The 26,717-nt window shown below is 33.1% G+C and overlaps 1 protein-coding gene across 1 annotated transcript in view; it reads right to left on the reverse strand.

Annotated features, from left to right (window-relative positions):
• Positions 1–26,717, reverse strand: part of LOC117318875 (protocadherin Fat 4-like) — a 63,076-nt gene that overhangs the window by 17,135 nt on the left and 19,224 nt on the right. The window contains exons 13-38 of the mRNA XM_033873834.1: positions 25,689–25,816; positions 24,223–24,417; positions 23,604–23,621; positions 22,987–23,151; positions 22,349–22,510; positions 21,771–21,838; positions 20,709–20,955; positions 19,764–19,909; positions 19,306–19,384; positions 18,723–18,795; positions 17,395–17,573; positions 16,964–17,090; positions 16,138–16,262; positions 15,456–15,588; positions 14,774–15,001; positions 13,154–13,314; positions 12,534–12,680; positions 11,946–11,957; positions 10,032–10,043; positions 3,903–4,031; positions 3,491–3,671; positions 2,613–2,845; positions 2,073–2,249; positions 1,226–1,345; positions 705–753; positions 76–309 (exon numbers count right to left, since the gene is read on the reverse strand). Of these exons, the coding sequence (XP_033729725.1) occupies positions 76–309; positions 705–753; positions 1,226–1,345; positions 2,073–2,249; positions 2,613–2,845; positions 3,491–3,671; positions 3,903–4,031; positions 10,032–10,043; positions 11,946–11,957; positions 12,534–12,680; positions 13,154–13,314; positions 14,774–15,001; positions 15,456–15,588; positions 16,138–16,262; positions 16,964–17,090; positions 17,395–17,573; positions 18,723–18,795; positions 19,306–19,384; positions 19,764–19,909; positions 20,709–20,955; positions 21,771–21,838; positions 22,349–22,510; positions 22,987–23,151; positions 23,604–23,621; positions 24,223–24,417; positions 25,689–25,816 (3,528 nt within the window). The remainder of the gene's footprint in view (positions 1–75; positions 310–704; positions 754–1,225; positions 1,346–2,072; positions 2,250–2,612; positions 2,846–3,490; positions 3,672–3,902; positions 4,032–10,031; positions 10,044–11,945; positions 11,958–12,533; positions 12,681–13,153; positions 13,315–14,773; positions 15,002–15,455; positions 15,589–16,137; positions 16,263–16,963; positions 17,091–17,394; positions 17,574–18,722; positions 18,796–19,305; positions 19,385–19,763; positions 19,910–20,708; positions 20,956–21,770; positions 21,839–22,348; positions 22,511–22,986; positions 23,152–23,603; positions 23,622–24,222; positions 24,418–25,688; positions 25,817–26,717) is intronic.

Here is a 26,717-nt window from a genome sequence, read left to right on the forward strand (position 1 = left end):
CAACAAAAACCCAGTTATTTATGGAAAAACAACTGTTACCATGACAACTGATGTATTGACCAATCAAAAGCTTACCTTTGGAAATGTCCCTGGTAAGGAAAACAGGGCCATTATCATTGTTATCCAGAATGACCACGTCTACTTTTTGAATGTTATCGGGTGTGGCACGTTTCCTTCTTCCGAATGAAGCTGGTCTGGCTATGACACAAATGCGATACATTGGTATGAGCTCACGATCTAGAGCCATATTTGTTGTGATAACCCCTGTTGTTGGATTAAGATCGAATGGCCCAGTGGCATTAGGGAAACCTGAAATTTAAAGAGAAATACTTTGAAACAAACCAAAAAATAAAATCCATTCCGATATAATTCTTTAACTTTCAAACATTACTAACAGTGACTAATGTTTCAATATATTCCTTGAATGTAATTTTTTTTGTGATCCTGCCATTTTTAGTCTTTCAATGGAAATTTTCCAAGATTGGACACATATGAATTGATGACATCATGAATAGATAAAAAAATGCTCCAACATATTTTTTACCATTGTTTAGTTAAAATTTTGAAATTTCAGATTATTTTTAACCCTGTCTAAGCAAACAATACCAAACTTACATGTGCTATCTTCGTAGGAGAAGCTGTACGTGATTAAGTTGTTTCGGTGTGACATCTAAATCGCATGCTTGGGCATGGTAAACATTTACAGGGGGGAAGTTGATTCTCCCGAACATTTACAGTCACCACATCCAGGTACTGAAAAAATATCACGTAATATTTCCATAAGTGATACCGTAAAGCTGTTTATATATTTATATGATGAACAGAATCTCAAACTAGTTCCCATGAGAAACTTGATCCATTACTGAATTATCAATCGTTTTAGTTACTGAAAAAAAAATATCATGTAATAGTTCAATAAGTTATACAACTAGAGCTGTTTATATATTAATATGATAAACAGAATCTCAAACTAGTTCCAATGAGAACCTCATTTTATGACAAGAAATCTGTGGAGTTAATTAAATGTCTGTCTCTGTTTAGATTCTCAGACTTTGAAAAGTTCAAACATAAAAAAAGGATCGGAAAATGACTGAATTTCCGAAACCCTTTATCATACATTTAATAATAAATAGTTTATTGAAAGATGAGCCAACATCTGTTTTTCTACAGCGAGCACCTCTGATATTTTAAGAATCAGACTATATGGTCAGATAAATGTGTTTACTGTTTGATCTGGACAGTCCCTGAAGGACGGTTCGTTGTCGTTGATGTCCAGTACCCTCACGGTCAGACGTCGCGTTCCTTGAAGGGTCGTATTCAGCGTATCAGTGGCCAGAATAATCAGCTGTTCACAAAAGAACCACATTTTATTTAACAGCGAAAATAAAAATATCTGAATTACAAAATGTTAAACAAAGTAATACATATGCACTACTGGTCCCCGCTAAAAATAGTAACAGTGACCTCCAATCAAAAACCCTGAAACTCAAATTTGTCCGAGATATTACACTCTTTTATCATAATGTGAAGTTTGATGAAAACCCCTCCAGGAATGAAACCATTACAGTACCGACAAACTTTGGTATTAAGTACCTACATATGTACAAGATGGACGAAGACGAAACCTATAGTCCCTCTCAGAGGAGATTAATAAAGAAATTGAATGACATTTAAAACTGCGGATTTATAATTCCCAAAAAATCTTGTTTCATTTAACCTGTTAGAAGACAGAAAGGCGAAATCATAAACTTAGATGGGGGTTGGGTTGCAAGGAAAAAGTAAAGTAAAAGCAATCGCTGGAACTGATCTATGTACATCAGTTAGATTTCTTGTCTGGCATGGGCTTATAAGTAGATAAATATGGTAGGAATTCTATCATTTTTCTAACTAAAGTTAAATTATGTTTTCTGTTTTGGGGGGTTTTGACTGTGACAACTAACAAGATACTTTTGCATAAATATTTAAAAAGAAAAAAAAATTAAATGATTTTCACTCATGACATCATAAAAATACAAGTGAATTGAGAAATGTGACCTTGACCTTACACATGAGAAATGTGACCTTCAACTTACATCATAAACGGCCTTGACTTCACGGTCAATATCACCAATCACCCTGATATTCCCACTCGGTGAAATGGCAAATTTATTAAGGTCTTGACTATTGGACAAAAAGCTGAAAGTGATCCCAGCTCCTGGCGTGCGGGGCGATGCTGACGCGTTAAATATGGACGTTTGAAGTGGTAAATGCTGAAACAGATAAACCAAATATCAAAATAAGAACATTCAAACTTGAATATGAATTAAAATATCAGAAATGTAGCTTGTTTATTCACAAGTGGCTTTTGTCCTCTTGGTAGGATTATCAATTTTATACTGTGAAACTTTTAATCCGATACACTTTGGACATGACAAATCCTTTGGATTAAAGAAAATCTTCAAGCTATACAAAGACATAATTTCTGAAGTATCCGAAAAATTGCCTGCATCATAAAAGATGACTGATAAGGATAGACTGAAATTTTTAAAATGTCGTCCCCCCCCCCCCCCCCCCCCCCAAAAAAAATAATCTAGGGTTTTGAAAACAAAATATGTATTATGTTCGAGACTTACCTCTACAATGTTAATAGATTCTCCAATCGCTGGGCTGAACCAGACAGGCTGACCATTGTCCAGTTGTCCACTACTGACATTGATGTAAACATTGGCATACGAGAATTCAAACGGATTTCCGTTATCCCTTGCCATGACTTGGACATAAAACGAACCGATGACCGATGCTCCGTCCAATGACGACTTCGTGAAGACAGTTCCGGAATTGGAGGAAATGTAGAAATAACGTGTCACTTTGTGGAAGAAAGAAGTAACAGAGCTGATTAGTTAGATGAAATGAACATGTCCATAAATAAATATTGAATTTAATTAACCAATGTACAGGTTGAATGTGTATTTGGCTTGACGATGCAGTCTGATGAATCATGAAAATCAGTAAAATTTTAATCGACACATTTAAGGGTTGTATATATATATACATATGTATAAAATATCAAGTGTGGATTTGGTGTAGTGGTGTAAGCTGCAGGTAGTTTTGGCTAGATGCTGTAAAATGTGAGTTGGAGGCAAGGCCAGAACACCAGTCATAAAACTGTCTTTTTTTGTCATTTGTGTTACTATGCTATATACAGTATATATTTTGTTGATAGCATAGCCTGCCTGATAAATAGTGAGCAAGCCTTGTGTAAATTATGAAGTTGTATTTCAAGCAACCTATAGTCTTCAATTCTGTAAAACTTTCATGTAAAACAATGAACTGGGACAATAACCTGCTCACAAGAAGTCAGCTTATTTCAGGATGAAAGTTCAACATTTTTTTGTTATTTTAATAACTAAAACGTACAGCCAGCTTAACACTTAGCATGGGTTAATCATATTACCAGATAAAAACAATAATTACAGGATTATATACCAATTTTATCAGACAGAGATTGTACCTTTTTCTTCTGGGTTGACGAATGCGTACGACACTTGACCGTTACTACCGCTATCTGAATCAAATGCTGACACTTGACCTATCTGGTTTGTCCCACCAAATGTTTCGACTGTGAAGAAATAATAATTGTCTTTGTCGAAAACAGGTTTCTGGTCATTTATATCCCTCAGTTTGATGGTTAACTGAAACAAATGAAAAAAAAAAGTGTCAAGAAATGCATTTAAACTGATTAATGATATTTATGATGAAATTTACTATAAATATCATATTAAGAGAATCGGTCAGGATCTTTTCATCATATTTGATTTATGTTTTAAGTTTTTAATTTTTTGTTTTTCAAGTCTTGGGCAACAAACCAAGAAATGCAAAAAAAACAAAAATTCACAAATTATGGAATTAAAATAAAAAAGTACCTTGACGGAAGTCTCCTTGTACACATCAAACCGATTGATGTCAGGATTGTCTCGAGCATTAAGGACGAGATTATATTGAGGAGTCGTCTCGTAGTCAAGGACAACATTTTGTGATACCACGATCTTTCCCTGTGGAAATGCAGACAGACCAAGTTCAAACACTGTTTCTTCATATATTATACATATAGAAGTTACCATCACAAGTTCAAATTTCTCTTACAATATATTTATTCGTATATATATATATTTTTTTTTTCAAATTTTTGTTCATTCATTAATTTGTAGGTGATATTTAATGCTTTTTTTGTTTACAAATAAGATTTTCTTTTGTTGTTGATTATGAACATTTCGAAAATTAAAATATTATTTTTCATGTACAAAGTAAGAAATTGACCTTCAATAATTTTTACAGAAAGTGGATAGGACTCAATTTTACTTTAAAGTTCAAAAAGGCATCTCAAGCGATACATATCCCCCGCTATTCACTGACCAATACTGACCAATACTGACCAATACGCAACAAAAGATGGTAATTGTCTACGGTAATCACAATGTCGCTCAGGAAAACACTGCTAATTATCATAACAATAGATAATAGTCGTAAACACTGCTAATTATCATAACAATAGATAATAGTCGTAAACACTGCTAATTATCATAACAATAGATAATAGTCGTAAACACTGCTAATTATCCTAACAATAGATAATAGTCGTAAACACTGCTAATTATCATAACAATAGATAGTCGTAAACACTGCTAATTATCATAACAATAGATAATAGTCGTAAACACTGCTAATTATCATAACAATAGATAATAGTCGTAAACACTGCTAATTATCATAACAATAGATAATAGTCGTAAACACTACTAATTATCATAACAATAGACAATAGTCGTAAGAGTTTGAAGTAATAGAACTATATGTATCTGATAACTAACCAAGTTGGTAGAGGAAAGAGGATGAAAATCTATTTATAGTAAGAATGACCTAAATTTGGATGCCACCGAAATTCCTTCAAGAGATCAAAGTTGTAAGTATATAATTAATGAAGTTAGTAGAGTGAGGATGCTGGACATCTATTTATAGTAACAGACTAAAAGATTGTAGTGATTTTGACCAAAGGAGACTGAAACCCAAATTAGCCCAAAAGTGATGGTGATGAGTAAGTATATGGAATTCTACAGCTATCAGAAAATTAATGATTAACTACAGAAGTTGGTAGAGCAAGGACATTGGAAATCTATTTATAGTAACAGTGGCCTCAATTTTGGCCCGGGTGAGAAAAACCTGAACTGGTACCAGAAATGATGGTTGTTAGTGTAAAGTTTCTGATCATGAAAATCAGGTAATTAATGAAATCTGTTTGGCATAGACTTCAAAAATCTTTTTATGGAAGCAGTGACCTCAATTTGACCCTAGGTGGTTGGAATGAAATCCTAACAAGAGATGTGGTAGTTGTAAGAAAGTGTATACAATTTCAGAAAAACTGGATCAATCATCATTTCAATGAAGTCATAGTGTGAAGACATCAAAAATCTAGTTATAGTAAAAATGACCTCTTTTTTGACCCAAGTTGATTGAAATGAAAACTAGTAGAAGAGATGATGGAAGTGTTTAAGTGTACATAATGACAGAAACAATTGGATAATTAAGGAAGTCCATAGAGAGAAGACATTGATAATCTATTTATAGTAACAGTGACCTCATATTTGAACCAAAGTGGTTGAAACACAATGGTTGAAACACAAACTAATAAAATAGCAACGACTAAATCTTAGCTTGGGTACACGAAGTAACGACTAAATCCTAGCTTGGGTACACATAATAATGACTAAATCTTAGCTTGGGTACACGTAGTAACGACTAAATCTTAGCTTGGGTACGCGTAGTAACGACTAAATAACGACTAAATCCTAGCTTGGGTACACATAATAATGACTAAATCTTAGCTTGGGTACACGTAGTAACGACTAAATCTTAGCTTGGGTACGCGTAGTAACGACTAAATAACGACTAAATCTTAGCTTGGGTACACATAGTAACGACTAAATCTTAGCTTGAGTACACATAGTAACGACTAAATCTTAGCTTGGGTACACATAGTAACGACTAAATCTTAGCTTGGGTACACGTAATAACGACTAAATCTTAGCTTGGGTACACATAGTAACGACTAAATCTTAGCTTGGGTACACATAGTAACGACTAAATCTTAACGACTAAATCTTAGCTTGGGTACACATAGTAACGACTAAATCTTAGCTTGGGTACACGTAATAACGACTAAATCTTAGCTTGGGTACACGTAGTAACGACTAAATCTTAGCTTGGGTACACGTAGTAACGACTAAATCTTAGCTTGAATACACGTAATAACGACTAAATCTTAGCTTGGGTACACATAGTAACGACTAAATCTTAGCTTGGGTACACGTAATAACGACTAAATCTTAGCTTGGGTACACATAATAACGACGAAATCTTAGCTTGGGTACACATAATAACGACGAAATCTTAGCTTGGGTACACGTAGTAACGACTAAATCTTAGCTTGGGTACACGTAGTAACGACTAAATCTTAGCTTGGGTACGCGTAGTAACGACTAAATCTTAGCTTGGGTACACATAGTAACGACTAAATCTTAGCTTGGGTACACGAAGTAACGACTAAATCTTAGCTTGGGTACACGTAGTAACGACTAAATCTTAGCTTGGGTACACGTAGTAACGACTAAATCTTAGCTTGGGTACACGTAGTAACGACTAAATCTTAGCCTGGGTACGCGTAGTAACGACTAAATCTTAGCTTGGGTACACGTAGTAACGACTAAATCTTAGCTTGGGTACGCGTAGTAACGACTAAATCTTAGCTTGGGTACACGTAGTAACGACTAAATCTTAGCTTGGATACACATAGTAACGACTTAATCTTAGCTTGGGTACACATAATAACGACTAAATTTTAGCTTAGGTACACATAATAACGACTAAATCTTAGCTTGGGTACACGTAGTAACGACTAAATCTTAGCTTGGGTACGCGTAGTAACGACTAAATCTTAGCTTGGGTACACATAGTAACGACTAAATCTTAGCTTGGGTACACGTAGTAACGACTAAATCTTAGCTTGGGTACGCGTAGTAACGACTAAATCTTAGCTTGGGTACACATAGTAACGACTAAATCTTAGCTTGGGTACACGAAGTAACGACTAAATCTTAGCTTGGGTACACGAAGTAACGACTAAATCTTAGCTTGGGTACACGAAGTAACGACTAAATCTTAGCTTGGGTACACGAAGTAACGACTAAATCTAAGCTTGGTTAGTCACGACTAAATCTTAGCTTGGGAACATGAAGTAACGACTAAATCTAAGCTTGGTTAGTCACGACTAAATCTTAGCTTGGGTACACATAGTAACGACTAAATCTTAGCTTGGGTACACATAGTAACGACTAAATCTTAGCTTGGGTACACGAAGTAACGACTAAATCTAAGCTTGGTTAGTAACGACTAAATCTTAGCTTGGGTACGCGTAGTAACGACTAAATCTTAGCTTGGGTACACATAGTAACGACTAAATCTTAGCTTGGGTTGCATGTAGTAACGACTAAATCTTAACGACTAAATCTTAGCTTGGGTTGCATGTAGTAACGACTAAATCTTAGCTTGGGTACACATAATAACGACTAAATCTTAGATTGAGTACACAGAATAACGACTAAATCTTAGCTTGGGTACACGTAATAACGACTAAATCTAGGCTTGGTTAGTAACGACTAAATCTTAGCTTGGGTACACGTAATAACGACTAAATAACGACTAAATATTAGCTTGGGTACACGTAATAACGACTAAATCTTAGCTTGGGTACACGTAGTAACGACTAAATCTTAGCTTGGGTACACGTAGTAACGACTAAATCTTAGCTTGGGTACACATAATAACGACTAAATCTAAGCTTGGGTACACATAGTAACGACTAAATCTTAGCTTGGGTACACATAATAACGACTAAATCTTAGCTTGGGTACACATAGTAACGACTAAATCTTAGCTTGGGTACACATAGTAACGACTAAATCTAAGCTTGGGTACACGAAGTAACAATTAAATCTAAGCTTGGGTACATGAAGTAACGACTAAATCTTAGCTTGGGTACATGTAACGACTAAATCTTAGCTTGGTTAGTCACGACTAAATCTTAGCTTGGGTACACGTAATAACGACTAAATCTTAGCTTGGGTACACGTAATAACGACTAAATCTTAGCTTGGGTACACGAAGTAACAATTAAATCTAAGCTTGGGTACATGTAGTAACGACTAAATCTTAGCTTGGGTACATGTAACGACTAAATCTTAGCTTGGTTAGTCACGACTAAATCTTAGCTTGGGTACACGAAGTAACGACTAAATCTTAGCTTGGGTACATGTAACGACTAAATCTTAGCTTGGTTAGTCACGACTAAATCTTAGCTTGGGTACACGTAATAACGACTAAATCTTAGCTTGGGTACACATAGTCACGACTAAATCTTAGCTTGGGTACACGTAATAACGACTAAATCTTAGCTTGGGTACACGTAGTAACGACTAAATCTTAGCTTGGGTACACATAATAACGACTAAATCTTAGCTTGGGTACACATAATAACGACTAAATCTTAACGACTAAATCTTAGCTTGGGTACACATAGTAACGACTAAATAACGACTAAATCTTAGGCAGGAATAGTTTTAAGGTACACTGATTAAGACCTCTAATAGCCTAAACATATTGTATCATAAAAAGATATATATTTGTGCAAAAATTTCTATTATTGACATTTTGAAAATGTTAATTAAGTTATTAATTAATTTACAACAGCAAGCTTATTCAATCAAATATATCACTCAACCACTCACATATAGATTTTGTCAATTCAAGCAAATCAATAAAATCAAATTAAAATATTTTCTTTTTTAAAGGCATGATAACGGATAATAAAATCTGAATTAATAATTAAGCGGCATCATTTCAATTTCATTATCAAGCAGAATTAATACAAAATATAAACCACAAGGAAATATCTTACTCAACTGAAACTCTCAGAACAAATTTTATAAAATTTTCAATTTTGCATTTTGTGATTATGAAAGCCTTTTATAATTGTGCAGGGTTAGGGGCAAAATTACAACAAAACATTCAATTTTCTAAAGCGTTAAAAGGGTGGGAACAAATTGTTTAAGATTTAATGTACATAGATTATTCATCAGTAAATTGTTAGTCCAACCATAATTAAAAATATTATTTAAAAACAATTAATTCTGATATTGAATATCCATCAAAATTTCTTTGAATAAAAATGTGACTAAAATCTGTGGATATTGCCTAAAATAACTGACTAACAAGTGAACTAGATCTAAAGGATACACATTTTACGACTAAACAAGACATTTTAGTTTTGTGATTCAAAGGGGAGACTACTACAATATGAAATATAAATCTAATATACAATATAAATATGGAGATGATGATTATGAAGTCATAGGGCAGAAACAAGGTCAAAGTTCAAAGTTCACCATATTCAAAGGTCAAGGTCATGCAAATGGTAATGAACAATTATGCATCAAAGACATTTGAAAAAACGAGTTTTGAATTAAGAGAAAATAATTTTATCTTTTTTTTTGTTACTTAATTTAATTCAGAATTCAAATTGAATTAAATTACCTAGTCAATGATATTTAAATCCTGTCCCGATTTCATGCAAAATTCTCATTTCACCATGCAAAATTAAATGCCATTAGCCCTGTAATCCCTTAACCGCCGTGACCTTGATCCTCTCTATTCTAATAACTTTATTGAAAAGCTAATTTAAAGCTTATTCCTGCAAATTCAACAAGTAAAGTATAACAAAATTTAAGGATAATTAAAATCTGATATAATCAATGTGTTTTTTTTCTCCTTCGCAATACACATATTGTAATAAATACCTGCAAAGAAAATTTCATTTTTAATTGAATTTTCTGAACATTAAGATATCTAAGCTAGGAAAAAGCTCATGCATCAAAAATAAAAATGCCGGTAATGAAAGCCAAGGAAGGTGAAGGTCAAAACAAAAATCACGTAGCAGTACTTACTGTGGCACTTCGCTAAAAGAACGGAGAAAAACGAAAAAAAGAATAAGCAGAATGTTACGTGCTGTCGAGACACAGTTCCCATAGAAACCAGATGCTAGGTGTCACAGGTTGTGTGTAAATAGCCCTGGACAGAAGAGAGGTCCGAAGTTGTGTCACACCACATATGGAATATATACAGATTTACACTATGCAAATGTGTTGTTACATCAAACATACCATATATGGATCTACTACCGTATTTGTACAAACCACAATCATACCGTATATAGATATAATATACAAACATACCATATATGGTCACAATGCACAATATACCATATATGGTCAATACAATACACAAATTATAATATTTGGATATACTTGACACAAACATAACATACACGGACAAAAGACATAAACATACCATATTTGGTATTAACTTTATCATTAATGAATTTTTTGTACTTAATCTGAAAGTACACTGTACTTTCAAATTCAAAAAGTTTACATATATATATATACATGTACCTACTCTGTTTTTGCTAATCATGCAATGCTCAAAATGTCCCAAAATTTTAAAAAAAGATCAGGATATGAATTCATGCAGACATGCATCCTATTACTTTTTGGAATATATGAGAATTATAATTATCTATAGCAGGCTCATTTTTCTTAGCAGAGAAACAAAATACAAGAACGAGACAAGCAATAGAAAATCTCTAAAAAAATTCTAGATTAATCTAGTGCAAAAATGGACAAACTTTTAAAATGAAATTACGAGTGTAAAGAGATCTACTTGGTGTAAACTTTTCATTTTGCTATGCAGTTCCATGGAACAAGAAGCAGATGTGTCCAAAAAATTATGTGTCCGTCTTTTCGACCAGTGATCTAAAATATCTCCTCCAAAGGCGAGTAGGTGAAAGTCAAAAGGTGATATGTCAACGAATGAGTGACAATTTTCGTAATCTAGATTTAAAGTTAATTATCAAATAAATCATATCTTTAATTTAAATTTGATATCTATTGAATTATGTGAGCCCCAGTTGGCCATAAAGCATGGAGCATGGCAGAACTTGAACCAGAGTATACTCAATCTGGAAAATAATTACTGGGACGTCCAATGGCAGCAAGTGTCTTACTTTTAGATGAATTGTCTTAAAATTATAGTAATGTCATTTTGACTCTTTATGAACATGTGTTTTTCAAAACTGGGCAAAAAACATTTGAGCCAAAAAACTTCACTCAGATAAAAAAATGTTTTTTGAATTTGTGAATAATCTTTATAAAGACTGAAAATAAGATCAGATCTCTTTCTTCAATTTGATGACTTTAACAAATTGTGGGGAAAATAATTCCTACAGGGTAACTTGAAATGTCGCACTCTTGTTTAATTTGGCTACATCTATTATGATTCAGTTTCGAGCCCAGGACCATAAAATGGATACAATTTTGATTGTGCTATTTAGAATCCTGTAGGTGATCCGCATCTTATTTAGCTAAAACATTAGCTCTTGTATTGTAAAATTCTGAGCAATTTAGAGTTCTGCAGGTGATACATATCTGATTTAGCTAAAACATTAGCTCTTGTATTGTAAAATTCTGAGCTATTTAGAGTTCAGTAAGTGATACACATCTAATTTAGCTAAAATATTAGCTGTGTTGTAATCAGTTAATTCTACAAAAACACCTATTCCTGATATAGAAAATTCAAACTTGTTAAATTTACATACAATATGTATATAATATACACACAAATGGAAAAAAATCCTCTACTGTTACAGAAAATTACTGACTTTAAGCGTGAGAAAGTTTGCGGAGCATACCACAGCCACAAACACACCAATCAGAGAAGAGTAAAACATTAATGCCGAATATGGCACACAAATACTTTTCAAATTACAATGAATTCCAGACGTAGATATAAACTTTACTTACCATATTGTTTCCCTGGAAAATATACAATTACAAATTAAGACAAATTTTAATAGAAAAATTAAGTTGTCAACATGTAAAGACAAAATTTTCATATATCATGGTTTGCTTCAAACTCCAGAAATCACAGTCTAACATCAATTATTATTGACGATTTGTGGTAAACTTTGAACATACAACCAACAGTATGTTTTTCAATAAAACAAAAGTCAGAAAAGGTCTTTTCAGAATACTTTGTCTTAAAAAGGATTATTTTCAAAACAAAATAGTACAAAAAAATGTTTGTGAATAAAATCTCATCAATTCTTTTGTGAAAAGTAACTTTCATATCATTGCATCTGATGTCAAGCACAGAATATCTGTATCCTATACATAGCATATAAAAGTTATTTCCCCTTAAATCATTTCCCTTGTTTAGACAGTTGTTTCCCTTTAAAGTTATCTCCCTTGTTTAGACAGTTGTTTCCCTTTAAAGTTATCTCCCTTGATTAGACAGTTGTTTCCCATTAAAGTTATCTCCCTTGATTAGACAGTTGTTTCCCTTAAACTTATCTTAGTCATATAAAATGTTTAATGTAGAGCGACACTTACCACCATAAAGATGGTGAAATGGCTGGCGTTAGTTCCAGTTATGCTGAAAGAGACATTGGCATTGCTGGTGCTGTCTGCGTCGGTGGCGACAATGTTACCGATTTCTTCTGGATACTGTTTACCCTCGGAAACCGTAAATGTATAGCTCTGTAAAAAACAAAACCCAATAAATTATAAACATTTTTAAATTTGAATTAAGCCGAAATGAGAGGGGGCTCATATAGACAAATCTTCAATTCCTCATTCAAACTTGGCCAATAACTAATATCTTATGCACAAACTTTTTACTTTGAAAGTGGTCAAGTACAACGTTTGACCTTATCAATGACCACCAAAATTCAGCCAGGAGTAGAACTCAATGATATAATATTATGACCACAAAATCAGTTAAATCTGTTGAGGGGTTCATAAGATATCTCATACATTTAAAGCCTTTTATTTCAAAGTTGTCAAATGTGACGGTTGTCCCTTTAAACTTAAACAATGACCACCGGAACCATCAAAATATAAGGACAACTTGATTTGCTTATTGTTGGAAAATTGAACACCAAACTTTTACGCCTAACAGTCGGATGGACACACACTTATATTTTGTTTGTTAGCTTAAGTTCAAAACTTACAGATTGTGAAAATTGTGGAGCATTGTCATTGATGTCTTGAATCTGGAAGACGATATTGGCTGTTGACGATAATCCCTCGGGAGATGTTGCTTTCACTGTCAGCGTAAGAATCTTTCTGTCCAATGTTTCATAATCTATCTCTCTGTTTGCACGCACTCTTCCTGAAAAACATATATGTAACTCAGATGAAGTTTTTTTCCACGAGTGCCTGAAGTCAAGCCTCTTCTGTATTCCTAAATTGAATCAGTAAATCTGAGCCAAAAGTAAAACATCCTTATCAAATCAGTATCAACTAAAAGGTTCATTTCAGTGAAATTAGTATTGTTAAGAGCAAAAAATTGTATTTTAACATCTCTTATATCTTTCTCTAATTATTTATCCTCAAAGTACCCCATCCCCTTAATGTAAAAGTTTAGTACTTTATTTATTCTCACATTACTCCCCTGCCCTTAATGGAAAAGTTTAGTACTGTATTTATCCTCAAATTACCCTCTCCCCTTAATGTAAAAGTTTAGTACCATAATTATCCCCATATAAACCCCCTCTCCTAGTGTAAAAGTTTAGTACTGTATTTATCCTCAAAGTACCCCATCTCCTTAATGTAAAAGTTTAGTACTGTATTTATCCTCAAATTACCCCCTCCCCTTAATGGAAAAGTTTAGGACTGTATTTATGCTCAAAGTACCCCATATCCTTAATATAAATGTTTAGTACTGTATTTATCCTCAAATTACGCCCTCCCCTTAATATAAATGTTTAGTACTGTATTTATCCTCAAATTACCCCCTCCCCTTAATGGAAAAGTTTAGGACTGTATTTATGCTCAAAGTACCCCATCTCCTTAATATAAATGTTTAGTACTGTATTTATCCTCAAATTACCCCCGCTGATCCCCTTAATGTAAAAGTTTAGTACATAATTATCCCCATATAAACCCCCTCTCCTAGTGTAAAAGTTTAGTACTGTATTTATTATAAAATTAGCCCCCTCCATTAGTGAAAAAATTCTGTACTGTATTTATCCTTAAATTAGCCCCCTTCCTTAAGTGTAAAAGTTTAGTATTTAAGTTTTGGGAGGGCTGATCTTTGAACCACTTTTAACTTACTATTTTAAACTTAATGATTCTGCAGAAATAAAGAAGGGGCTTATTTGAAGGTATCTTTTATTTGCAGATAAATACAGTGTTTGTTAAGCTGGGATTGTCCCTTTGCCAGAAAAATCCTGATTAGATTTTCATGAACACAGCTGTCCCCGAGCATGGGTTACTGACAATGATATAAGCATATTTATTTTGAAATAATTGTCTCAAACCTGTATGTTCTTGCATCATTATGAACAATCCTTCACATATAGACATTGAAAATTGAACTTCTTATATAAATTCGAAATTATGGGTTTTTTTTTATCAAGCAAATAATGATGTTGGCGAAGATGGCAGCACGCAGGGAGTTTTACTACAGGAGGAAGCCAGAGTACCCAAGAAAAGTTTGTGCGGTTCCGTCTGATATGGCAATCACCTTTGTTAAATGCAGTTGTGCTATCAACATCACAACCCAAAATCTTGAGGTAACTCTCTCATTGCTAACAAATATACTACACTTATATTCAACAGTAGCAAACCTGTGGTTCTTTCTACGGTAAAATAATCATCGGGGTCCGTGCCCAACACCTCCTGGTAATCCCGAATTTGTTCCCTCGTGCTGGGAATGAAAGCTATTAGAGTTATGTATGTGAAGTTTGTCTTGGCCTCCGGAATAACGTGGTTGTATGTTGGGTTTGCATCCGTCCAAGGCTCATTAAAGTCGGGAGTATTATCCACGTCTTGTAGAATGTATATCAGAACGGTTGCTGAAGAGAAAAAAACCATTTAGGATAAACTTCAATGAGTATGGTGACAGCCACCTTTGATAATACAGAACAGGAGAAAGGAATTGTGAATATTGATAAATAATAAATTATGTATAGAAAATGAAAGTGCTTAACAGGATCAATTGGCAGGAATGGGATTTCTCAACACTGCAAGGCAAATCCATGTATTTTAATCATATGAATTGTAGTGGTGGGCCGATAATCGAAAGTCATTCGCTTGTGATACGAATTAAAAATATTGATAACAAAAGCTAAGATATTTAATAAATATACTTGAGATGTACATAAATTTTCAACAAAATGTCAATTCTGCTAAATTTAGAAAACCGATTATAATTGATAATCGATCAATATTTTTACTTCTGATTATCGCTTCTGAAAGTGAAACCGATTCCCATCACCCGTGAATTGTATTGTGACTTTGCCAACTTACCTGTGGCTGTCTGAAGTGTACTTGCATTCACGTCACGAGCCTCTACTACAAATTGGATTTGTGACGTTACATCAAAGTCCATTGTTGTATTGGTAAAGATGGCGCCAGAGGCACTGTCGATACGGAAAGAGTTCTGCAAAACGAAAACATATTTTTGTAACTTTTTTTCCTGTGGATTTAGATTCAGTTTGTTGCTTCTTATGAAACAGTATATCTCAATTTCATGATGCAGTACTTTCAACTATTGATCTGTTTCATCATTTCTGTGAAATGATTTAGTGAGATAAAATTTATACAAAAAATCTAACAAAAAAACCTAATATTTAAAAAAGTACTTTAGACTAGATATGCCAGTTTTATAAATAAAGATATATATAAAAAAAAAAATTCAATTTCAGGGTATTTTTTTTATATATTTTTTAAGAAGGGAAATTTATTTGTGAAATTTTATTCAATAAATTATAGCCTACTTCTATATAACTGACATATGCTATGTATAGCTTGTCTCAAGTACTTTATTTTCAAATATGAGATTTTTTTTCCGTAAAGATGTTTTTGCAGTGGTTCAATTTGTTTATGATAGTACAAAGTTCTAGTGTGTTTCTGTCTCTATACACTTTAGGATCGCTAGATTTACCTAACCTGAAGATAAAGGATTATAGATATTGTGGTATGACTTTACCCTGTAGTTGAAGCTCGGGACACCTTGACCGCTGGACTGGTAATATAGGATCGAGTACCGCAGGGAACTGGTGGAATCCGGATCAGTGGCGTTCATACGTAATACGAATGTTCCGACAGGTTGAGCTGCAAGGAACATTTATGAAAATTCATAACAAAAATTGGCATTTGTTCAACTCTATTTCCTTGGAACATAATTTGATGTTTGAAATACAGTAAAACTTGAACTCTAGGGACCAGGTCAACAGTTCAAGAAATTATAACTAGGTGTTCAAGTTATCAGAAGTTAATTCTGGGTAGTAACATACTGATCATATGTCTACAGCGAACGGAACCTTAATATAAAGTTGTGCTCTTTGCCTATTACAGTATGTACAAAGTACTACAATTGCCGCGATCCACAACAATTTTAAATACAGCAGTAATACATTTACTTATTTCAGACATCGGCTATAGTCATCCAGGAACAAGAAATGACGTACATGTCTGCAAAGGCAAAACCCTGCCTCCCTACCTTAATATCCAGCGTACAAGTACTTTGGTTCATGTTTAATTTGAATTTACGGAATTACGAAAAATGAGTACAATTTTTTTTCTGACATACTTTAAAACAGAAAGTAAAGCGACCCACTCTTGTATGATATTACAATAAACACTTTTATCAGTCCATTCCAACTATGAAGAAAATATTTTGATACACATTCTTGAAGAGCATAATCCTACATTATTTCTGCCTCCCTGTTTTCCCTGTTCTATTGGGAGACTAATTATCTCAAGAACTGCAACCCCCCAAAATGACAGTGGACTAAATTAAAAATGTGACCTACATTCATTGAGAGTCTGTGCGTACAGTGGTTTGTCAAATGTTGGGTTTTTGTTGTTGGCGTCCTCTATTGTGATCTGGACAGTGGTTATTCCGGTTCTCGGGGGACTGCCATGGTCAACAGCTTCCACCTAAATGTAGCATTAGAAAAACAAAAGATTCTTAAAAAAAAAACCCAAACAAACAAGAAAAAAAAAATAAAAAATAAAAAATAAAAAAATTCTCTAATCTAATTTTAATTTCAAAATCAGTGAATTAGAAGTGAAATAACTGAAAATAAAGCCTTTTCTACATCCATACAACTATTTTTAATTGTGGACCTAATTTAGAATCTAATGAACTGAAGCTATGCAGAACTTTTAATGTAGAATTTGGACTAGAATGATCAATTATTAAACAATTCAATCTGATTTAATGACAATGTTGAGGGTATACCGTGATATTATACAGGGAAGTGGTATCGTAGTCCAGAGCAGCACTAGATCCCACGAAAATGATTCCAGAGTCTGCGTTGATTTTAAAATCGTCCTTGGCCCCAAAAGTGATGGAGTATGTGATTTCACCATTCGTTCCTGAATCAGTGTCTGTAGCTATAACCTGCAGAACTGTGGAGCCTGAAAGAGTGACAAGCAAAACTTAAAATGTAAAATTCAAAATACCAACCAATTTAGATGTGTACATGTTGAAGGTGCAACTTAAATTAAAATCACATTATAATGTCACGATTTGTTTGTTTGCTGGATTTATCGCCCAATGAACAGCCAGGGTCATTTTGGGGCGGGGTCTCTTTGTAGTAGTTGGTGACTACCTCAATGAACAACATACAGGAGGCCCACTGCTTGCCATCCAGAGCAATTAGAGTTAAGTGTCTTGCCCAAGGACACAACCACGATATCACAGACCGGCCCGATTTCCCATCTTCACAAGAAACAAACTGACAGATGTAGGGAGCGTCGAACTAGTCAGCGCTCGTTCAACCAAAACCATTTGTTCACTTGTTAAGCTACCAACATTTTTACATTTAATCCTGAACTTTTAATTACATACCATTACTATCAACCAGTGAAACTGCATTGTCTATGTAAAACTGAATATATATAGATCACCTTACTAGCTCAGGCTGCCAAAATTTCTCTTTAACCTTGAAGTAGGATCGTCCACTTAGAGAGTGAAAGGTTGCTATACAGTCTTCAGAAGGATAATTTTTATTTCACCATCCACCAAGTTACGTTAAATTCATCTTTTATTTGTTTTGAATGTAAATAATGTAAAAGTAAGAAGGGATTTAAAAAAAAAAAAAATTAATGATTTCATCTTGCTTGAAACAATCATTTTCATTGGCTGAAAAATCAGCCCATAATGTAATAAAATGACATTGGTGTTTATAACATCGCTTTGGGTTTACTGATACAACAGCATTGTAATTTCCAAGAGAAAAGAGTCCATCAATAAAAGCAGATTTCCACAGGAATTTCGTATAGTAAATTAAATTATAAGAATTATCTTGAATATATTTCTTATATTATGGAACTACAACAAAGTTTTTTTTTTTATTACGATTTTTTTACAACTTATTTAGCGGACACTCTGTATATCTCCATAACATGAAATACATATTCATGTTAATTTTTTTTTAATAATGGAATAACAATAAACCTGAAAAAGGGATATCTGATGTTTTTTGGCATTAAAACACCTGATAAACTTTTCATTAAATAGCACAAAAAGATTTCCTGCAAAGGGAGGTAACTTTTTATTCTCACCTCTGGCAATGGCTTCGCTGATAGTAGCATTGTAGTTGGGACTAGGAAACGTTGGATTGGCATTGTTTTCATCCTAAAAACAGGAAATTAAATTATAGAAAGTGTCATTATTTTATCTTAAATTTTCTAAGTAAGTTACAGTTAATTCCAACTTTGTTTTCTCAATAATACTGATGCAAATAATACATGGTCTCTGATTGGTTGAAAAACAATTTTTTAGCTACATATTGGCCAATCAAAAACAAGGATCTATCTAACATTTTATTTCAGGAAAAAAAAATGAAAATATTTTTTTGGCAAACAATAGTAAGATGTCATTACATGATAAGATATTTATAAAAGATCTAGACTGAATAACAATTGAAAACAAATTTTATACAACAAAAACATAAACATCAATTATTACTTTTTTCATGAAGCAAGCAGATGGTAAACAAACATATTTAGTTAACAATGTTTTTAATATGAAGAATATCTCCATCATTTAATGCAAGATTTATACATAAGCACCGATAGCTCTCTAAATTTGGAGGTTAAAAAAATGTCTAAACTTGATATCTATGTAACCATAGCAACAACTTACCCTGACTTCAACTGTAATAGTCACATAGGACACCTGACTTGGGACTCCAGCGTCGGTTGCAGATACATTCAGGTAAAAACTGAAAAATAAAAAAATATTTTACAAAATTTTGCCTGTTTTTAGTTGAAATAAGATAGATTCTGTGGGAAGAGGTTCTTTCTGATCAATATTTCTAAAAAAAACAAAAGCATCTTGGTTAAATACAAAGTGAAATCAACACTCTCTGAATTACATAGTTTCAGGAAAATCATAAATATTTTGAGACTGAAAATTAATCATCACTATATCAAATGACTTCAAAAATCATTGATCATGTGACTTATAAATTACCATCATTGATCAAGTGACTTATAAATTACCATCATTGATCATGTGACTTATGAATTATTATCACAGGTCATGTGACTAAAAAATAAATCATAAATCAGAAAATCACAATTACTGGTCATGTGACTTACAATCCATTTTGACCAGGTGTGTCCATGTAGTTGACGATTGTGTTGAGTGAAAGCGTCCCCAGGCTAGGGTCGATCTGGAAGGCATTGTTGGCTGTGTTGCCCGCGACAATGTCATATCTCACAGCAAATCCATCAGGGTCTGATGCCTGGTAGGACGAAAAAAAAGAGGAAAAGTGAGAAAAAATTATTAATGATATTTATTTCATATGGAGGAATTTTAATGGTTAAATCTTTAATCATGGTAGAGTTATTCCTCTTTGTAATATAATTTCATCTTTGAATCTTATTGCCTTCCTGTATTATTACTCAACTGTTACATATTCATTTCGCAATGATGAATTTTGACTATTTGATATACTTCAAACCTAAACATTTTAGTGGTATAGTCTTAGTTTAGTGCTTTTCGCACAGGAAACTTTACGGTAAATTATGATTGCATTAACTGCACATTCTATATAATGTTTAGATATAAAATCATTTTGGCACTCCAATGTTCATTTAATCTGTTAAAATTCGAAAAAAGAGCTTACATTTGAGTGAGCCAAACAAAGTACATTTACAGTAATTTGTTGCCGAAACTTCCCTTATTAAATATTACATGTAAAAATGTCATAATTTTGGGACACTGTAATAACAAAACTGAGAATTACAGAAGACTTCACAGGACAAAACTGAGTCTACAATTACCGTAACAATCTGTACGTGTAATTCACGCAAAAATGTAATTTATGCACCCCGAAAATCATCTTAAATTGCGGAAAAATACACCATTGTAAACTGTCATGGCGACAGACGCCAATATGGAGAATTTTTTTTTAGAAAATCTCTGTACCAATGTAATCTACGCTCCCCCAACTACGATCACAATTTTATAGCCCAAAGAAGTGTGTAAATTACACAGGTTTTTTTTCTGATAAATGCACAAATGTCAAATCTGTAACCTACCTGTACCGTTACAGGGATAAGAAATACTGTCGAGGATTCTGTAATGGTCGATCTGTACGACAACAGCTGGAAGACAGGTGGTAGATCATTATAGTTCAGCACGGTAACAAGAATGGTGGCAGAAGCTGTTTCGATGGGATTTCCACCGTCTGATGCAATGACAGTCATTTCATATTGAATGGCTCCGTTATCGTAGTCCAATGATTGGGCCAAGGTCACGACCCCTGTGTTTGGGTCAAGGTTAAAACTGAAAATACAAACAATCATTTATTATCTCAAAAGAAAATCATATCTAAGCTAGAAATTTGTTTGCATCACATGAAGGCCCCTATTTCCCACTTTATTTTGATGCCCACAAAACTTGCTGAAAAACTTTCACCTACATGTAGTATAGTGCAGTAGTGGAAGGATTTTTTTGTTTTGTTTGTTTTTTGTTTAACGTCCTATTAACAGCCAGGGTCATTTAGGGACGTGCCAGGTTTGTGAGGTGGAGGAAAGCACCCGAAGAAAAACCACCGGCCTATGGTCAGTACCTAGCATTACTGCCCCACTTAGGTTTCGACCTCGCAACCAAAAGGTGGAGGGCTAGTAATAAAGTGCCGGGACACCATAACCACTCGGCCACCGCGGCCACGTAGTGGAAGGAAAGAATTTAGGTAAAAGTCTGGCCTTGACTACATCATACAGACACATATATAAAAAAATGGGTGAAATTAATACTGTTGGATTATAATAACCAATACCCTTTTTCTGGACAATTTTTATTAGGAGAAGCAAGGAATTTGAACCAGAATCTGAAGAAGAAGAATCTATAGGAATTCAATGGGGAGACAAGCAAACATTTATTTTTGACATTTTCTTATTGAAATACCTATATCTGTATCGAGATTTTTATGTCAAATGAGGGAGAGAAATTAACAATATCACAAGAACTAGCACCCAGTCGATGAAATGAAGGATAAATACAACATTTTCTCGACTTCCAAGGGAGAGGATCTCATTGCAGCTACTAAAGAGTTACTGTCAAGGGAGATAATTCCTAACACATGGTACACAACTTACTTTACAATATTAGGATCTATGAAAGCGTATGTAACAGCTGCATTGCTTCCGCTATCTCTGTCCATGGCCTGTAAAGGGAGACAATTCACTTTTATTATTACTTGTTTCTTATTATTGCAAAAGAATAATAATTGTGCTTCAATCATGATATAATCATATCATTTTTAACAGAAAGTTTTATTGTAATACAATAATGTGTGCATAATTTCTATTGTTTTCAAGCTGAAATAAATCAAAAGCTTATTGTCCTTTTTCATTTGTGAATATGGAATGAAAAACTAGAAATATCAGATTATTATAAATATCTACAGCATTCAAAGTGTTATAATGACCTTAGTTATAACAATATTTTTCTTTTAGCCAATCACATAAGAGGTCATGTTCTAATAACCTTTTACTTTTAGCCAATCATAGAGGTGGATTTTTTTTCTTTTATTTGAGGTTCTAAAGACATTTTAACTCAAATTTATTATTAGTTGAAAATTCACTTATAACTGATTTGAAGTGCAACGATTCCAAGGTTTTAAAAAAAAAAATGTAGAAATAGTTTGAGTTTAATCAAACTGAATTAAATCTACCTGAATTGTCAGAAGGGATTTTGGTGGCTGTTCAATTTCAGACACTTGGATAGTGTATTCGGACTGTTGGAACACCGGGGCATTGTCATTCGTATCCAAGATGTTTATGCTGACGGTAGCTGTGGATGATAGGCTATTGTCGTTGAAGTCAACAGCTTCAATCTAAAACAAAAACAAAACAAACCTTTCAAATACAGATGGACAAAAAGCTCTTTCAAAATAAATAATAAAAAAAATGTCATTGAAATAAACTACTTCCATCTTAAACAAAGACTTCAATATACACATGGACAAGTCTAAGAGCTCTTTCAAGATGATTGCTTGTCAGTTGAAAATATAAATTTTAAGAATAATTAGAAAAATCATATCTTAATGAAAATTGAGATATTTAACATTATGGAACTGTAAATGCACTGATTTTGGTGAACTCAAATTTGGCGCATTACAAAATAATCACAAATACTATCAAATGAAAATTGGTACACTACATAATTATTTTCTATAGAAACGGTATAAATAAAGTATAATTCACAATTATAAAAGGCTTCCAGAATGTAAAATACTAAAATAAGAGTACTGCTATAATTTTAATGTAGGCTTAAAGTATAATCTTGAAAATTTTAATTTAGAAATTTTACCAATACTACACGGGATCTGTAAGCTGGAACTTCATAGTCAAGGTTCATGTAGTTATCGATGACAAGGTTGAAACTGGCCTTGCGAGTTCCAGCATCGTTGTTCAGACTGAAAGCTGGCGGACTGCTTTGTGAGATAATGCTTACGTTGAATGTGGAATAACTTAACTGCAATAAAAAATAAAAATATTTTTTTTTTTAAATTCCTGGATAGTAATTAAGCAAATAACAATGACCTATCAATTTAAACTTTTTTTTTGTACATACGGTAGATTTTTTTCAACAGGATCAAATTATTTGACTTGTTTCGACAAAGATATAGATTGGGTCGAGTCCACTGTACATGTGATTCTAATGTAGGTCAACGTTATTTATTTATTCAGCGCTTGTAGCTTTTCTTATCTAGATCCAGCAGGAGTCATGCTAAATATTCAAATCCAAAGCTTTGTAGTTTTAAAGAAGAAGATTATAAAGTCATCTCAGAAGTTATCAGTATATACAGCAACATAGAGAATATATGTATGTATTTGTTGTACATAGAGACCATTTTGAAACAATGTCAAATTCTTGTGAATGAATATTGATTTTGGACAAAGTAAATAAATAAACAACATATTTACCCCCTCAGCAGTTCTCGTCTGAAAATAAAGAGAAAGGACAATTAGATCTATATGTATGTATATATAACTTGGAAAAACAATTTTGCATAGATGAGAAAGGAGCTGAACTTTTGCTAAATATATATAGGTTGATGTTGGTATTACCAAAGCCCACGCCAGGTAATAAGCCTGTCTAATTCAGATCAGTGCCATCAACTGTCATTTCATTGTCTTGCAACAAGCCTAAATTTTATTTGTCCCGAAGTTTATGTATCCCCTACTGGGCTTATTAGGGCTATTCCTTTAAAATATCTACCTGACCCCAGGACTCCACAAAAAATCACTTCTATCCATGGTTGGATTTCCTTCCTATTACTTCTATGTAATTTATTAAATAAATTCTATAGGTGGTACCCCTTAACAAAACCTGGAGTCCTGGGTTGGGGTAGAGGTTTTACTGGAAAAGCCCTTATAGGGTAAATTGGTATAACTGTAAAATCTGACAAAGTACTGGGCTAGTTTTCTTGACAGAAAAAGTAAAATTCTTATCATCCACTTTTTTTTATTTCACAATAACCATTATTCTAATTCATTGTGACCTTTGGTGGCCCAAGCTACTGCGATTTCATTGGATACTTACCACATCTATATCCGTGACCTCTATGGTGACCCCTGGTACTATAGCGTCGTTGATTGTGGGTTCGATGATATCAACATTGTATGTGCTTTGAGTAAATCTCGGTGGATTGTCGTTGACGTCCAAAATGGTTACGTCAACTGTAACATTTGCCTCCGAATTGGTTAAAAGTCCTGTGGTGTTATCGATCTCGACTGCCTGTAAAACAAATGTAGGCAAAATGGTTTTCAAAAAATATTTACAAACAGCAGAAGGCAATAGAGATTCATAATACATACAGGATATATCCCAAGTTTGGTTTGGTTTTATTTGTTTAACGTCCTATCAACAGCTAAGGTCATATCCTAAGTCATTGCTGTTGAGAGTACGATAATTGTACAAGGACAAAAATGCATGATAGAGTGTGGACAGAGGGAAAAAGACGGGGAATATTTTTTTTCTTTTTTTTCCATAGGCCAAGACGGGCAATATTTTTTAAAAAAAATTTCCATAGGCCAAGATGGGCAAATTTTTTTAATTTTTTTTCCATAGGCCAAGATGGGCAAATTTTTTTTTCCATAGGCCAAGATGGGGAATTTTTTTTTTTCTTTTTTTTTTTCCATAGGCCATTGTTCTTTATTACTGCAATTAAAAATTCTTAAAAATTGACTATAGTTGACTCGTACTAGTTGCTGCCACGAGGTCAAAAAAAAAAAAAATTGAGTAAAATCTCAAAAAAATCAACGATTTACGGAGTCAATATGAGTGTGTGAGACACAAAATAAAGAGAGGTTAAATGTGACAAAAAAAACAGTTTACTAACATATGATGCTCTGTTTATCATCCAGGGATATAACTCGTGCAAGGCTGGTTCACGTGTAAATTTTAGATGTTTATTATATTTTTTTTGTTCGTGTTGACGTGACAGAGCAGCTTATACTGACTATAATGAAGAAAGGCTAATAAAGGATCATTATCAAATTTGATTTTTATAAAGTTTTATATTTATTATTAAAAAAAAAAAAAATTTTGAAGACATTTATATTCTATAAAAAACATTGAAGCATTGATGTCATTTTTTTTTAGTTTCATCGTAGCGGATTCTTACAGAAGTTTGCAAACAAAACGCTTATAATTAATTTTGAAAATGATTTTCTAATTTAAAACATGTTTTATGTATAATTTTACTGGTTTTAAATGGGATTCTTTTTCTCAAATCATTATGCAACGTCAATTGTCGTATTGTGACGTCACATTTTTCGCGCCATTCTCGGAATTTCTTTCATAGAAGAATGAAACGAATTTTTCGACCAATCACATTTGAGTATTTACCATGAAAACAAAGAAAAATTAATTATAGACCTATAAACACAAACATACATCATCTAGCATATACACAGAAAAACACAGTGAATAATCTGAATTCATCAATAGTTAAAAAATAGTATATAGAATTAGTGAGAAAGGCAAATATGACCAGTCCAACTAACCGTTATATAGAACTTGTGACCATCAACGTAGGCCTCTCGGTCAATTACATTCTTGACCACAATGACTACAGTGTAGATTCTCGTTTCATTCTCCATCGAGATGTCCAGTTCAAACAGGTTAGCTGAGTCTGTAACACAAAATCACACAAAATGACCTTTGGTCAACAGATTGGACATCAATATCCCTTCGGCAATTATATTTTTAACTTTATTTGAGACTACACTGATTAAATTTTATCAATGCAAAAAAAAAGAAAAAAAGAAAAATTTTCTCATGATTCCGAAAAGGTTATTCAATAGAAATCTATAAGTGTATTTTCAATAATAATATGTGGATTTGTTTTTATTTTGAAAAATAAAATCTCTAAGGAAACAAAATTTGTGAATAATTCTAGTTAAAATAAATATTTGTATGTGAGGTACTCAACTGTCTTTTTTTACATTAAACATTATTTTCCAGAAAATGAGTTATTTTTCTGATGATTCTTATATTCCAACCTAAAATACATACTGCTAAATTTTTTTGAACTTATCTCTTTCCATCCTATTATGCCAAAAACAAAAAAAATATTTTTTTTTTTTTTTTTTTTTAAATTGAACACTTAAATGTAATTTTTTGCTGATAATTAGTTTCACATACCGTATGTATCTCAAATAAAGTTAAAAATACTTTTATCAAAAGGATTCAAAGAGTGAGGGAGTCTAGCGGAGGACACCTGGATTACAGAGGAGAGATTTTAAAAGCAATAGACAGGATTATATTTGTTTATAATTTTTAAAATCCTTTTTAGCCCAACACAAATAGCAGAAACATGTAAGTATAATTTTTTTAATTCAATGGTATGATTTTAAACATTAAGATGTGGTTGAAAAATGAATGTAAAACACAACGAGCTTAATGACGATGCTAGTCACATAGGAAAAAGCTCTTTTACCAAAACCAGCATTTCTCATAACAGTCAATCATTGTAAAGATGAAGACTTTTAGACGAGAAAAAAAATGAAATTAATTTTGATTTATTGTGTGAA

This window comes from Pecten maximus, chromosome 1, assembly GCF_902652985.1.
Source record: "Pecten maximus chromosome 1, xPecMax1.1, whole genome shotgun sequence".
Classification (NCBI taxonomy): Eukaryota; Metazoa; Mollusca; class Bivalvia; order Pectinida; family Pectinidae; genus Pecten; species Pecten maximus.